This window comes from Lissotriton vulgaris, chromosome 12, assembly GCF_964263255.1.
Source record: "Lissotriton vulgaris chromosome 12, aLisVul1.2, whole genome shotgun sequence".
Classification (NCBI taxonomy): Eukaryota; Metazoa; Chordata; class Amphibia; order Caudata; family Salamandridae; genus Lissotriton; species Lissotriton vulgaris.
In genome coordinates this window covers 402,533,356-402,548,360 of record NC_141700.1, presented here as the reverse complement: position 1 = coordinate 402,548,360, position 15,005 = coordinate 402,533,356, and the positions used below count along the sequence as shown (strand labels likewise).

Sequence of the window (15,005 nt, the reverse complement as noted above, 5' to 3'; positions counted from 1 at the left end):
TTAAACCAAATATAAAGTCATCAGACATATCTAAAATCGATAATAGAGTGCGTAGTTAAAAATTCTAAAAACAATTATCAGCACATTTATCAACTAATAACATGTAAAACAGCATAGAATTGAGGAGCATGACACTAGGGTAACAGTAATAAATAGTTTTTTGCTTATAGCGTACAATTCATTTAAACCAGCAAATCAATTCGAATCATAAGGATTTATTTTTAGTGTTAACAATCAGCACCAATTATACGCAGAAGCTTTTCCCGTTTGATCCAGAATGAGAATAGGAAACTACTGACCGCGTAAACAATTGGTCCTGTGGTGTTAGTTTTCAGGATTCTATAGGCAACCTGATGTTTGTACAGAAAAAAAGGATGTGCTTTTGTCTCCAAAGTTTTAGTGCATGCAGGGCAGGGTTCTAAAGATAGTCCCGCAGTCCGATCACTAAAAAACCGTAGTAGAAGGTTACCATACCTAACTCTAACATATAGGATTTTTGCAAGTGGTGGCGTGATTAGATCCAGGAAGGTTTCAAAGGAAGGGCATGGCTTGACACATAAAAACTGTGTTGGTAATTGACCATTTGCTGGCCTGGTGACATAACATTCTTCCACAGCCGCCCAATACCTTATCTTCAACTTTGAACAATCCTTTCTATTTGCCTCCTCTGGATATTCCCAAAGCTCTGTCATACCAAGAGTTGTAAACCAACTCGCAAAAAAACCAGGGGAGGCTTTCGTCACCACTAATATTCAAGACCTCCTTTAGGGTGTTGCAATAATCAGAGAGCTGAAGCGTTATCCACAAGCGCAGCCACTGCAATAAAGGGTTCAGTGACGCCATATCACCAATTCTTTTCATCCCATTGTCAAAGAACAGTGGAATTAGGGTAGTATTCATAGGTACTGAGATGAATGGCAAAGATATTTTTGGATAGTGTCAATTTATTTATGTTGATATACCCCCATATCTATGCTCCATACAAAGCACCACTCTGAGCTTTTGCTCGATACACTTCAAGAGCTGGAGTCAGTGATCGAGTATAAGACTGCTTAAAGTGTCTCAGTATTGATTTTGACCTGTGAACAAGAGTTAAATAGCTTTTTCCAATTGTTGCTCAGAACCTAATGTATCACTCAGTCTTATGCCCAGGTAATCAAAGCTTTTCACCCGCTCTAAGGGGTTCCAGTGCGATCCTGACCTCTTTTGATTTACCCTTGGATTTCCCAAACACCATTAATTTGGTCTTAGTAACGTTTAGTTACAGACTCCTGCAGAAATCCAAAAACGTATCCACGGGGATTTGCAAACCACTGGGGTTGTGGAAATAAGTAAGGAATCGTCCGCAATGAGCAGGATTGGTACCTTGGTACTATTCAAGGCATGAACCCCTTGTAACCAACAATTGCAGAAGAGTGTCCTGGCCCAATTTACTTGCCAATTGTTCTTTATATACTCTGATTTATGAATTATTTGTACATTTTATTTTGAGGCTCTTAAGTAGTCCAGACTGCAAACTGCTAGGTGGATTAACTCTGATACGTCCCATACACAATGATCTTTTTGAAGCACTCCAAGTAAAGTTCGGTTGGTAGACCTGCTAGTAAAAGAACTAATAGTTGGTACAACCCGGAATGTAAATCTGCAAGAGTGCTCTCCAGCTAGCCATAAAGGCCCATAATCATCCAGGGGTTGTCCAAGCACGCACCAAATATAGAATTGCAATATCAAAAGCAAAAAGCTAATTTTCAGGTAAGAACTGGCAGGAACTTGGCTTGCACGCCGCTGCGAGATGGCGGCTCGTGCTTGAGCTCCGGGGCATTCAACGGCTGTCAGGAGGTCTCGACGTGCTTTCTATACCTCTACTACAGCTGTATCCTGACTTTTGGAGCCTTGAAGCTTGGTTCTTGGATTTTCGCGAGCGTCCCCAATTTTGTTTTGGTGGCGTCGCTCGTGTTTTTCTCCTCAGGAATCTGTGACATCACACAGAAATTGGTCGTATATGCTGGATACAAGGTACTGTTGGCCACATTTGTCTACGTATCAGCTCCAATGATGTCGTTTCCTGTTTTTCGCTCATATTTGGGGACCTTTGTGACTCTTGGTCCTCATTGCTGACTCCTTATACCTCAGTTTGAGGCCAACTGATAGGAGCTGGTTCACATTTGCGATTTGAGATGTCGCCCTTGCTTTACTTGTCATTGGAGCCTTGTTAATTTGCTTTTTCAACGTTTTCTTCACCTGTCAGATGGCTTCCTTTGCTCTCTCTGCACATGCCCGCCATTTTGTTTCTCAATGCTTCAACCTATAGCTGTTGACCTCCTTCTATTTTTTCTCTGAAGACATTGCTGGTCTTTTTGAGATTTTGTCCTTTCTTGTCCTTCCTTGTAAGCATTTTTCTGGAGTGATTTTGTTGGTTTTTCCGTGGCTGGGTGCCTTATGGCTGACAACATGGGTCTGTCACCGAATGCTAAAGACTCAAAGAACTCGAAAGGTTCTCTAAAGAGGTCTAAACAAGTCTCCCCGACTCCTGAGTCATCTCAAAAGGACACAAGTTCCACTCTGGAAACCATCTTGTCACGTTTGAATGCTGTTCATGATATTGCGCAATCTACTAAAACAAATACTGACTTACTACAGGTTGAGGTGGCAGGTACCAAAAATGATTTTAAAGCACTATCCCTTCGTGTTTCGACTGCAGAGACATGTATTAGTGGTGTGGAGGACAACGCGCAACAGCACTCTAGATCTATATTACAGATGGCACAATCAATGGCGGCGTTGCGGAGGGACCTCACAGAGAAGGAGATCGCAATCGTAGATCCAAATTGCGCATTTTTGGTCTACCTGAGGAGGTGGAAAAATCCGCTCCTTCGATGATAGTCTATCTACATCAATGGCTTCCATCTACTCTGCAGATTTCGTTTCAGAGAGATTTTGAAATTGAGCGGGCCCATCGTGTACCTACCTTTAGACCTAAGTCCTCGACTCATCCAAGGGCGATAATTTTTAAGCCATTAAGACATCAACATACAGAACAAATTTTGGCTCATATGAGAAAGGTTAAAGCAGTTCATTGGGAAGGTTATCGGATTTCAATATCCCAAGACTTTGCCAGGGATACGGTCATCAGAAGGCAAGGATTTCTTAACCTACGGAAACGTCTCACTGATAGGAACATCCTCTTTTCCTTTGCTGGTCCTTCGAAATTCCGTATCGCCTTTAAGGGTCGCTTCAGAATCTTCAATGAGCCTTCTGGCCTTTCTTCCTTCCTGGATAATAAGATGGAATCTCAGATGGACTCTTCGCCTGCACCTGGTCCTTCTGGTTCCTGATATATTTTGCTGTTTCTGTGGTGATTTTTCTTGCCTAGGTCTAGTTATGCCTTATGTTCATAGAGCTGCTTGTTAGATTTTATATTCCTCTAGCTTCAGGAAGAGTTTCTATCAGCTTTATAGATGGCATGTTGTAATTAGTCGTAGTTAGGTCTTTTAGTTGTTTGGTTTTCCTTACGTCTTTTCCCACTTATGTTTTATTGATTTCTGTTTTTCTTTCTTTTCTCTCATAGGCCTCTTGTTGGTGAACAACGTGGCCTTTGTTGTACTCTTTTTTAGTCATATTTGTTATTATTACGTTATGCTGCTCTTTGGATTTTGTGCTCTTCTTTCTGTTATTTCTCCCTTCATTGTCTATCGTTTCTGTTTCTGGTGAATGTTACTTTTCTTTGTTGTCTTCTAAAGCTGTGAAATGTGTTCTTCTTCTCTTTCTGTGTAGAGTTGTTCTCTTACTTTGTTTCTTGTTGTTAGCCCTTTCTGTCGAGTTGTTGTCTTATATACGTAGCGATTACGTTGAAGATGTTTGTTGGTCCTTGTTGCTCTGTTTTTCTCAGGTGTGTTGGATCCAGGTAGTTCTTCTACCCTATATATAGATAAGGTATATGTTAGAAGTTATTTGAGATTGATTTATTTTGTCTTCATATGTATCTATTTATATTGCTTACTTATTTAATTCCTCCTATTTATTTTGCCTGCTGATATATTGTTCATTAATTGTTTGTACATACTTGGATGCTTATTTTATTCCGTGTAATGAAATTTGCGTGCATTGATGTATTTTTATTGTTCTTCTTGATTGGTTCTTCGTGCTTATATTACACATTATGTTTTCGTTCTTCGGTTTTTGGCTAAGATTTAGTATTTTTGAGCAGTGCTTATCAGTTTGTGATTATTCTTCTAATTTTTCCTCATATATATTTATAATGGTTTTTTCTTCTTAATGTTTCATATATTGCCTCCAATATTTTGGTGACTTATACTATGCTAAGTTATGGGGGGTTTATATCTCTATTCCGTTATCCCTCCTGGTAGTTCCCTTTCTTGCCTCTCCATGTCCCCCCTGGTATGAATTTGGTCCTTTACAGACCTCCCCTGGTGGGTCTCTTTCTTCTTATCTCTCTACTTTCCTTGTTCTCGGTCTCCCTTCTCTTTTTTCTTTCACTTTTCTCTTTTCTCCCTTCTTCTTTCTTTTCTCGGATCTCTTGTTGGGGCTCTTCTTTTGTGGTGTTTCTAATGGGTCGTTCGATATCTCATTTTGTATTTATATTCTCTTTTTTGCTATCTATGTATTATGATTTCTCTTTTTTAGTAGGATTATGCCTGGATTGACTGTTTTGTCCCTTAATGTTAGAGGATTGAATCATCCGGTGAAGAGATCAAAAATTCTGGATTATTGTAAATCCTTATCTTCAGACTTGGTACTTTTTCAGGAAACAATATTTTCCTACAAGGAGGCTTTGTTTCTGAAGAAAGAATGGGTCCTTGATGTTGCCTGCTCTGATGCCTTGGGAAAAAAGAATGGTGTGATAACGCTAATTTCTAAGAATTCTGGGTTATCTGTGATCTCTGTTGAACATGATTCAGAGGGCCGGTGGTTATTATCCAAACTCTCTGATAGTACTGATGATCTTTATGTTCTGAATATCTATGTTCCAAACAGTGATGACCCCTCATTTTGGCGAACGATTACTAAAAAGTTAGCTGACACACCGCATAAAGGTAATCTAATTGTGGGTGGTGATTTCAATTTACCAATGGATGCCTTGTTAGATAGGAATTCTGCTTTGAATTTTTGTCCTCCTAAAGCACATAAGCAGATGACAAATATGTGTTCTTCTGCTCATCTTCAGGATAATTGGCGTCTCCATAATCCTACGGGTAGTGACTTTTCTTTCTTTTCTTCTCCCCATTCTTGTTTCTCTCGTATTGATTAACTTTTGGTCCATTCGTCTCTTGTACAATCTTCCTCTTCCCCGAACATTCATCCTATTCTCGTCTCTGATCACGCGGCTGTTTCCTTTCACTTTTGACCTTTGCTCTTAAAACAGGACCTCGCTCTTGGAGATTAAATACAGAGCTTTTACATGATGACTCTCAGGTTCTGGCTCTGTCCAAAGAAATTGAAACTTTTTTCGCTAATAATGAAGGTTCAGTTAGCTCTTCAATAGTTTTGTGGGATGCTTTCAAATGCACTCTTCGTGGTCAAATTATTAAATGTATGGTGAAGAGGAATGCTGGCATCAAAAATGAATTTGCATATTTAGCAGATGAGATCAAGCAACAAGAGTCTCTCTATCGAAGTTCTAAGGACAAAAATTGCTTACAAACCATTAAGAATTTAAAGTATTCCTATAACACTTTTGTAACCAAGAGAGCTCATATAGGGGTACAGGCTCAGAAATCTAAACGACGGCTATTGAAAAATTTGTGCAGGTCAAATCTTGGCGGCGATGTTGAAATTTCAGGAATCTTCTTTTAAGTCTTCTCAGATTTCCTTTATTAATGATAGCTCTGGTGTTAAAACATTTCAAACCACAGAGATTCCCGACGTATTTCGACATTTTTATAGTAAGCTTTATACTCCCACCACTCAATCCTCCTTTGACCAATGCCAAGACTTTTTGAAGACAATACCTATACAATCTGTGTCTGTGGAAGATAGAAGCAAATTGGGTGGCTTGATTACTTCTGAGGAAATTATAACTGCAATTAAAGCTACACGATCTGGAAAAGCTCCTGGTCCTGATGGTCTACCCATTTTGTTTTAAAAGACCTTTCTTGCTTCTGTTGTTCCTTATCTTAAGTCTGTTTTTGAGGCATTTATTCAAGGGGGGTCAGTTTTGGGTTCGGCAGCTAACGCCACTATTGTGGTGATTCCAAAGGAGAGTAAGGATCATTCCGATCCCAAAAATGTCCGCCCTATTTCCCTGCTTAATATGGAGGCAAAGATTTTTGCCAAGATTCTGGCCAGGCGCTTGGAGTTTTATATTCCTAAGCTTATCCACCCATCTCAGACGGGTTTAGTCAAGGGTAGACTTGCTAGGGACAACATTTGTACCTTTTGCCTTATTTTGGGTTCAGCTAAACGTTCTAACCTTCCGGCTGCTGCTTTGGCCCTTGACGCCGAAAAGGCTTTTGATAAGGTCTCTTGGCCTTTTTTGCGTGCTGTTCTTTGTGCACATTGTTATGAGTAAATAGGGTTTAGATAGGGTTTAGTAGGGTTAAACACATCTGCAATGCATTATTTATTATGGCACTAGCAATGCTTGTTGGTTATTGTATGCAATAATGTTACCAAGGGTAGTTGCTACAAATTGATGTTGCCAAGGCTTGTTATTCCTTTATTCCTTTGAGAATCAAGAAGGCCGATGAATATTCTCTAAACATACACGTGAAAGCCCTACCCAAACCGTCTTTCTGTTGCACGTGAAGACACAGGCTCACGTAAACCTCACGAATTGTGGTGCCAATTACACGATTATTGCAAAAGGGAAAGAAGTTTCAGTGAATTCAGAGGCTGATTCAGCTTTCAAAACCATTAAACTAGCATTTCATTCATTTCAATCTTTATTCGGTTTAAAAAACCTTGTAAGATACAATACATTAAAATCACAGTACATCATTATAATACATAGTAAATAGCAGCAGTGGGTAAAATTTTATCACCACATCTTATTTGTGCAAAATTACGCCAAGGTCATCCACACCGGAGTTGACTAGTTCCTGGTCGGTCCCCTTTCTGTAAGGAACACTAACTAGATATACACATAGTTAAAATAATTAAATATCTGTTGTGTTTAAAAAGTGATATACACCATAACAATAAGACAGGCAGTATTATACTAACAGACAGTCAATAACATGGTAAAATAGCCCCTTTATATTTAAGTTCTCTGATTTTTCTTTTTCCTAATCAAGGCAACACATAGGAAAAAACGACTTAGGCTAAACACAATCGGTTGTGCAGTATCGCCTTTAAATATTCTTAAACCAACCTTGGTTTGTCTAAGGCCTAGCCTATTACAAATCGGCTTGAGCCATTTTTTCCTTGCTTTAAGGTATGCTGGGCATATAAATAAAACATGGGACTCATCTTCTTTTGCCCCCATTTCACATAACTCACATATGCTAGAGCCCGCAACCCCAGTCAACCCCTTATTACAATTCCAGCCAATTGTTCTATCTTTTAATAGCAGAATGCCATAGCGGAATTTTAGGTATAGGCTTTTAGCCAACGGAGGGTGGATTTCGTCCATGAAGGGCTCTAGTTGCATGTTCATTTTAATTTCAAAAAATTTTGAAGTTAGAGTCCCTGTTCTGGGATTTGCAAGCACTGAGTCTCTAATATAGTCCCAGTACCTTTGCTTCAGGATGTGTTTTGAACCATTTGTAAGGGAATCGGGGTCAAACCAGAAGTCGCTTAACCCTAACTTTTCGAACCATTTTTTGACGTACTCTAGCCATGGTAAAAACGTGATGTTCTTTATTGCCAATATCTCTTGTAAAGCTTCTCTATAGACAGCCAGCTCCTCCGTGGACCATAAACGGACCCAATAGAGTAGCGGGCGAAGAGAAGCATAATCATCAGTACGCCTAAAGTTAAGGTCCCATAATATGGGTGTCATTGGGGTTGACCCAGGTATCCCTAAAAGTTTCCTAATGAAGGAATTTTCCCTCACTCGGAAGGTATCCTTTAAAGCATAAGCCCAAAGGTCCGCACCATAAAGTGAAGAAGATTGCACTTTATATCTAAATAGTTCAATAGCTGGTGAGACTGCTTTGTAATGGCTATTCCTATGTTTCCTTAGGATTGGTGCCTGATTTTGGGTTAGCCTTAGTTTTGAATTCTCCAATTGCGTTTTCCATGTGATGTCACTGTCTAAAATAATACCCAGGTATTTAAAATTAGGGACTTCTTCAATAGGTTCGTTATTTATTTTAAAAACCTTATTGAAACCTTTATGGGGGTTGATTGTCATGATTTTGGTTTTTGAGGAGTTAATTTCTAGTTCCTTATCATGACAATACAAACTGAATGTGTTTAAAAGGTTTTGGAGCCCCCTAGGTGTCTGAGAAATTAAAATTGTATCGTCTGCGAATAATAGTGCCGGAACGGCTTGCCCACTCAATTTGGGAGAGTCATGCTCGCAGCCCAAAAGAGTATCAGGGATGTCATTGACATATAGGGAAAATAAGGTGGGTGCCATTACGCACCCTTGCCTTACCCCCTTTGCTATTTTTATTTTCTCAGTGACTTCTCCATTCGGTCCCCATCTTACACGTGCATAATTGTTCTCATGGAGTCTAATTAAAATTTGAAGGATATTTCCAGGGACACCCATTTTGTTTAATGTTTTCCAAAGGGCTGCCCTAGGGACCATATCAAAAGCTGCCTTCAAATCAACAAAAGCCACGTATATGTGGGAACTCCTTATAATGGTATATTTCCAGACTAAACATAAAAATCTAAAAACCTGGTCAACGGTACTTATCTTGCATCTAAAACCTGCCTGATATTTTGTAAAAATAGAGTGCTCTTCAATCCAGGAGGTAAGCCGACCAAGAACTTGTCGTGCAAAGATTTTTTGTAACACGTCAATAAGGCTGATAGGCCGGTAATGCGAGGGATTTGACCTATCACCCTTCTTGAACAGAGCCACAATCTCTGCCCCCTTCCAGGTTTCCGGAATGGCAGCTCCTTGGGCGATTTCATTGGATAATAAATTGATGTAAGGGGCCCAGATGTAATTTTCGTGTTTCCAAAGATCACCTGGTATTCTGTCAGGGCCTGGTGCTTTCCCTGATTTGACTGCCTTAATTGCGGAGATAGTTTCTGTTAAAGAAAATACAAGAGGTTCATCGTGCGCTACCAAGGGGGCCTGCAAACTGTCCCATCCTCCACTTTCACCTGAGCTTGTGCAAGAATATAGCATAGTAAAGTGCTCGACCCATGTCTTTTCCTCTAAAAATGTATCTTTACATTCTGTCACTCCCCTGGTGCCTCTAGCAATGAGGCTCCAAAAAGTGGTCTGATCTTTACATTTACATGCATCCAGTAAGTCAGACCAAACCCTTTCGTCCCATTCTTTCTTGGCCTTTGATAAAATTCTTTTGTACTGTGCTCTCTTAGTTCTCACGATGTCCGTTGAACCCCCCCTGACTGCTATAATTAGATCTGTCTTGGCTTTCCGGCAGTCCTGGTTGTACCTAGCATTTACTTCTGCACCAATCTTAAAACATCCTTTTCCAGACCGACCATATTTTGTAGAAGCGGATGCTTCTAAAACAGCTATTGGTGGAGTTTTATTACAGAAGGATGTAGAAACTGGACGTTTTCACCCAATAGCTTTCTACTCAAGAAAACTGTTACCGGCTGAACAAAATTACACCATTGCAGAGCGTGATCTCTTAGCAATTAAGGCGGTTTTCAAAGAATGGAGACATTACCTCCTTGGGGCCAAACATACAATCACAATCTTTTCAGATCATAAACATTTGCAGTTCTAGTCCACAGTGAAAGCTTTCACTCCTAGACAGATGCGTTGGTTACAATTTTTTAGCGAATTTGATTTTCTAATCACGTATTGTCCAGGAGTAAAACAACTGTTATCAGATACACTTTCATGTTTAGTGTGTAATAAAGACAAGGAACAAGACTCAGAATTACAGAGTATAATCCCTGTAGAGAAAGTTTGTGCTGAAATAACTTCTACAGACTTTTTGACCATACTCAGAAACCAAAGTAAAAATTTAAATCAGGATCATTGGCTTTCACAAAAACACACCTCAATTTCCGAATGGTTATTCTATCGTAAGAATAAAATATTTGTTCCTACTGTAATACTAAGAGAACAAGTCATAAAATGGAACCATGATCTAGCGATAGTCGCTCATCCAGGAGAAAGTAAAACTTTGGAGTAATGTCAAAGATATTTTCGGTGGGATGGAATGCTGACAAGTGTACATCAATATGTTCAGACCTGTCCGGTATGTGCAAGACAGAAATCATCTCACTCTCTACCAATGGGGTTGTTACTGCCCATGGAAATTCCTCCCACTCCTTGGCATACGGTCAGCTTAGATTTTGTCACTGATTTACCCAAGTCACATGGTATGACTACCATATTGGTGGTAGTGGATTTATTGTCCAAAATGGGGCATTTTACTCCTTTACCTAAATTGCCAACAGCTGCTGAGTTCAGTGATATATTTCTAGCCAACATTGTTAAACTCCATGGTTTGCCACAAAAAAGTATCTCAGATAGGGGCCCACAATTCTTATCTAAGTTTTGGAAACAACTGAGCAAACAATTAGGTGTAGATGTAGCCTTATCTTCAGCCTTCCATCCTCAAACAAATGGTCAAACAGAAAAATTAAATCAATATTTAGAACAAAGCTTACGATGCTTGACCACTACCTTGACTTCCGACTGGTTGGAAGTTTTACCTTTAGCAGAGTTTACCTATAATAATAACAAACACTCCGCATTGGGATGCTCTCCATTTTATTTTCTTACCGGTCAGCATCCCCGAACCATACCAATTCTGTTTCCTGAAAAGACAAGTGCCGTGCCTGCAATCTCAGAAAGATTAAACAGTTTACGTAACTTTCAAGAAAGTGTTAAAAAGTCATTGGCCAAACACAAAGATACTATGAAAAAGTACGCTGATAGACGTAGAACTCCAGCTCCTCTTTATAAACCAGGAGATAAAGTTTGGTTATCTACAAAAAACATACAAATTGAGGGACCTAAAAAGCTGAAACCTAGATTCATTGGTCCATTCCCTGTTGAAAAAATCATCAATCCAGTTTCCATTAAACTAGTCTTACCCTCTGATTATAAAATTCATCCCGTGTTTCATGTGTCTCTCATAAAACCAGTACAACCCAACACTCGTCCTGATGACCCACCTCCCCCTATTATAGTTGGAGATCCTGAAGAGTTTGAGGTCAGGAAAATTCTAGATGCAAAACGCATTTGTGGCTGTTTACATTATCTAATAGACTGGAAAGGCTATGACACTTCGGAAAGATCATGGGAACCTGAGAATAATGTTCACGCGCCAAGATTGGTTTGTTTATTTCATGCTCTTCACCCAAACAAACCACGGCCAGTTAGAAGACCTTTGGGGGGAACTGTTATGAGTAAATAGGGTTTAGATAGGGTTTAGTAGGGTTAAACACATCTGGAATGCATTGTTTATTTTGGCACTAGCAATGCTTGTTGGTTATTGTATGCAATAATGTTACCAAGGGTAGTTGCTACGAATTGATGTTGCCAAGGCTTGTTATTCCTTTATTCCTTTGAGAATCAAGAAGGCCGATGAATATTCTCTAAACATACATGTGGAAGCCCTACCCAAACCGTCTTTCTGTTGCACGTGAAGACACAGGCTCACGTAAACCTCACGCATGGAAAAGACTATATAAACCCCACCCAACTCGTGAAAGACGCTTCGCTTGGAGTTTGCAGCGTCCCTTCACGAGCGTTCCAGTCCCAGCTCCCGCTTACCTCAGTTTCCTTTTCCCTTCGTCTTTCTCCATCGCGCCGGACTTCAGAGGAATCTCCGAGCTGCAGCGAAGACTCCGTTGGCGCTCTGACACCCGAACTTCCGGTTTCCAGACGGGACGAGTTTTCGACCGGACCTTGTCCCACGGCGATCCAGGCCCCAACATGCTCCTTCCGGTATCCTAGGAGACAGTAAGAATATAGACAATGAGACAGTGCGAAAACAAATATTCCTTGGCAAATGCAATTCGGACAATTTCTGAGACTGTTTCTAGTAACGTTTTGGGACATTTAAAACTGTAGCGCTTTTGTTAATTTGAGTAATGATTGTAATTACTTAGATTCATTTGTGAGAGAGTGTTAATATTCACAATATAGTAACATTCACAGTGCTTAATACTGCAGTGATTTATAACTGTAGCAGTGAGCCATAACTGCACCAAAAGTGAGCACAACAATTCAGTGCAAGGACTATTAGGCTGCCTTGTGTTTTCTTGTCTACCTTATTTTACAGACCCCCGTTTACGGCTTTAGAATACATAAGCAAGGTAAGAGAAGTTACCTTAATTGGTGTTACCTAATAAGTTGTACTAACAAAATAACCAGTTGAAAAAAAAGAACAATCTTTGGAATTAAGTAGTAACGATCATAAATATGTGTTTATTTTGAAGGTGCACATAACATAATATCAAAGAGTTTATGTCCTTGCAAAAGAAGTATAGGAATGGGCTGATCTTACTTTAGGTATGTTTTTTTAAATGTATGTATAATATGTCCATGGTATCTTCTTGTTGGTAGACATGTTAGTAACCAAATTGTTAAACTATTGAATGTTTCAAGGTGTTGCAAATCACGACACACTGCCCAGAATACTTCAAGAGAAACAACGCCAGACATCTCAGAAGAGATCCAGTGTTTCTTTGTTTGTTTCTCTTCCACTTCCCCTTCCCTTTGGGAGTTGACTGGTAGTGATAAGTGCTTACTTCCTTGTCACTTTGGTCAGCTTTTCAAGGAATTGGGATTGAGCATCTTCAAGACGGAAACAACAGGAACCTGGTGGAGGTACGCTTGACACACATAATCTTGGGGACTCTTTTGTTCATATGGTTATGTCTCTATATGCTCAGCCTAGAGCCAATATTAGAGTGAATGGGGCTAAGTATTCGTTTTTTAATCTTTGCCAAGGCACCAGACAAGGCTGTCCCTTATCCCCGCTTTTGTTTTTACTATCTATTGACCCGCTCCTTAGACTGATTGATCTCCACCCTGATATTAAAGGTTTTAATTTTGGTTCCCATTGTATAAAGACGGCTGCTTATGCGGACGATGTTCTTATTTTCTCTGATGACATAGTGCTAGCTATTCCCGTCATCTCTGACACCATCTCTCTTTTTTCCAAGGTTTCGAGTTATACCCTTAATAGAGATAGGACGGAGATGTTCCCCTTGAAAGCATATTGTTTCCCAGCGCATATGGGTTCCGCAGGCTTTAAATGGCAATCTAAACAGCTCAAATATTTAGGGATTTGGTTCTGTAGTACCCTTTATGATACTGTGGCTTACAATGAATCCCAGACTATAATCAAAGTGCGACATCTTTTATATACCTGGTCTCCTAAACATATTTCATGGTGGGGTCGTCTCCAAACTCTGAAAATGATGATAACACCTATCATTAATTTTGTATCCTCTATGCTTCCTGTGAAATTATCCTCTTCTTTCTTCATGAGATGGATGTCCTTACTTCTAAATTTCTCTGGAATGACAAAAAAGCTAGAATTGCATATACGTTTTTAAGAAAACCTTATGTTATGGGGTTTGCAATTTTCCTGATTGGGAGAAATACCAAGTTGCCTTTTTAGCCTCTCAAGGGGCTCTTTGGTTTTCCTCTGCCCCTGGTCATATGCCTTCTTGGCTGTTGATTGAGCAGGAGCTTTCTTCCCCTTTGCCAACTTCTTCTTTTTTAACCACATCCACCTTATCTATTCCGTTCTCTCGTTTGATCATCTTAGATACCATTGCAGCAGTTCGGTTGGTCGACAAGAGGGTTGCTACTTCAATACATAAATCGAGATGGTCCTGAATTTGGCGTACCTCTAAGATTAAAATTATTATTGATCCTACTTTGATGTCTTATTGGGCTACTAAAGGGATTTCGCTTGTGTGTCATCTTTATGATTCAAATAATTATCTGTTACCCTTTTCATCCTTAGCTCGACAATTTTCTCTCACTAACTTAGACTTCTACACCTTTTTAAAAATTAAAGTTGCTCTTGCTAAGTTGCGATTAGTTCCCAATTTTCCTACCGTTACATTATTTCACTTGTGGCTTAGAACTGGTCATGTGGCTTCCAAAATTTATAAATTTCTGTCTTCCACTTCCTCTGTCCAGCATACTGTTACCCAACAAAAATGGCTGCGCCACTTTGATCATGATCTCACAGAACATATTTCACCAGGTTCCTGGCAGTTGATTGGGAAGCTTTCTCTTCGCAATGAAATTGCCCCCTCTTTGATTCAGTCTAAGTTTTTTTCTATTAATCTTCTTCATTGGACTCCAGTACGCTTACATACCCTGAATCTGAAGTAGAATGGCCTTTGTTGGAGTTGTGGTTTATTGGCTGGTAATTATCCACATATGTTTTTTGAGTGCTCGCTTCTTCAATCCTTTTGGGTTTTGATACATAAACACCTTATCTTAATTTTTGATATTCAATTCCAGCTTTCCTTCCCATGTATATGTTGGGCCCATTGGCCTCTCCAGTCCCTCTGCCCTTAGATTCCTTGGAATTACAATTAATGGATCTTCTATTGACTGTTGCTATCAAAGTGATTCTTGTGGAGTGGAAGTCTTTTTCCTCAGTCTCATACCATACCTGGTGGGCATGGGTTTCCTTTTTGAGAAGTGCACACACTTCGGTTGACAAGGCCCATCTTTCCCCTGCGATCTCTAGTGGCGTTTGGAGAGCTTTGGATGCATATATGGATTTGGCCTCGAAAGGTTTGGTTGATCAATATCCCTTTGTGGTGCCTGAGTGAGTGGAGTTTGTTTGTATGTGTAGCCCCACGGGAGATCGTTTTTCTTTCCTTTCTTTCTTCTTTCTTCTTTCCCCTCTTTCTTCCTCTTTTTCTCTATATTCTCTTTCTTCTTCTCTCTTTTC

The 15,005-nt window shown here is 39.7% G+C and overlaps 1 protein-coding gene across 1 annotated transcript in view; it reads right to left on the bottom strand.

Moving 5' to 3' along the window:
- Positions 1-13,817, bottom strand: part of LOC147674099 (uncharacterized) — a 94,956-nt gene extending 81,139 nt beyond the window's left edge. The window contains exons 1-3 of the mRNA XM_086945562.1: positions 13,691-13,817; positions 11,849-12,027; positions 11,001-11,058 (exon numbers count right to left, since the gene is read on the bottom strand). Coding sequence (XP_086801688.1) covers positions 11,001-11,058; positions 11,849-12,027; positions 13,691-13,817 — 364 coding nt within the window. The remainder of the gene's footprint in view (positions 1-11,000; positions 11,059-11,848; positions 12,028-13,690) is intronic.
- Between the last annotated feature and the right edge of the window lie 1,188 nt (positions 13,818-15,005).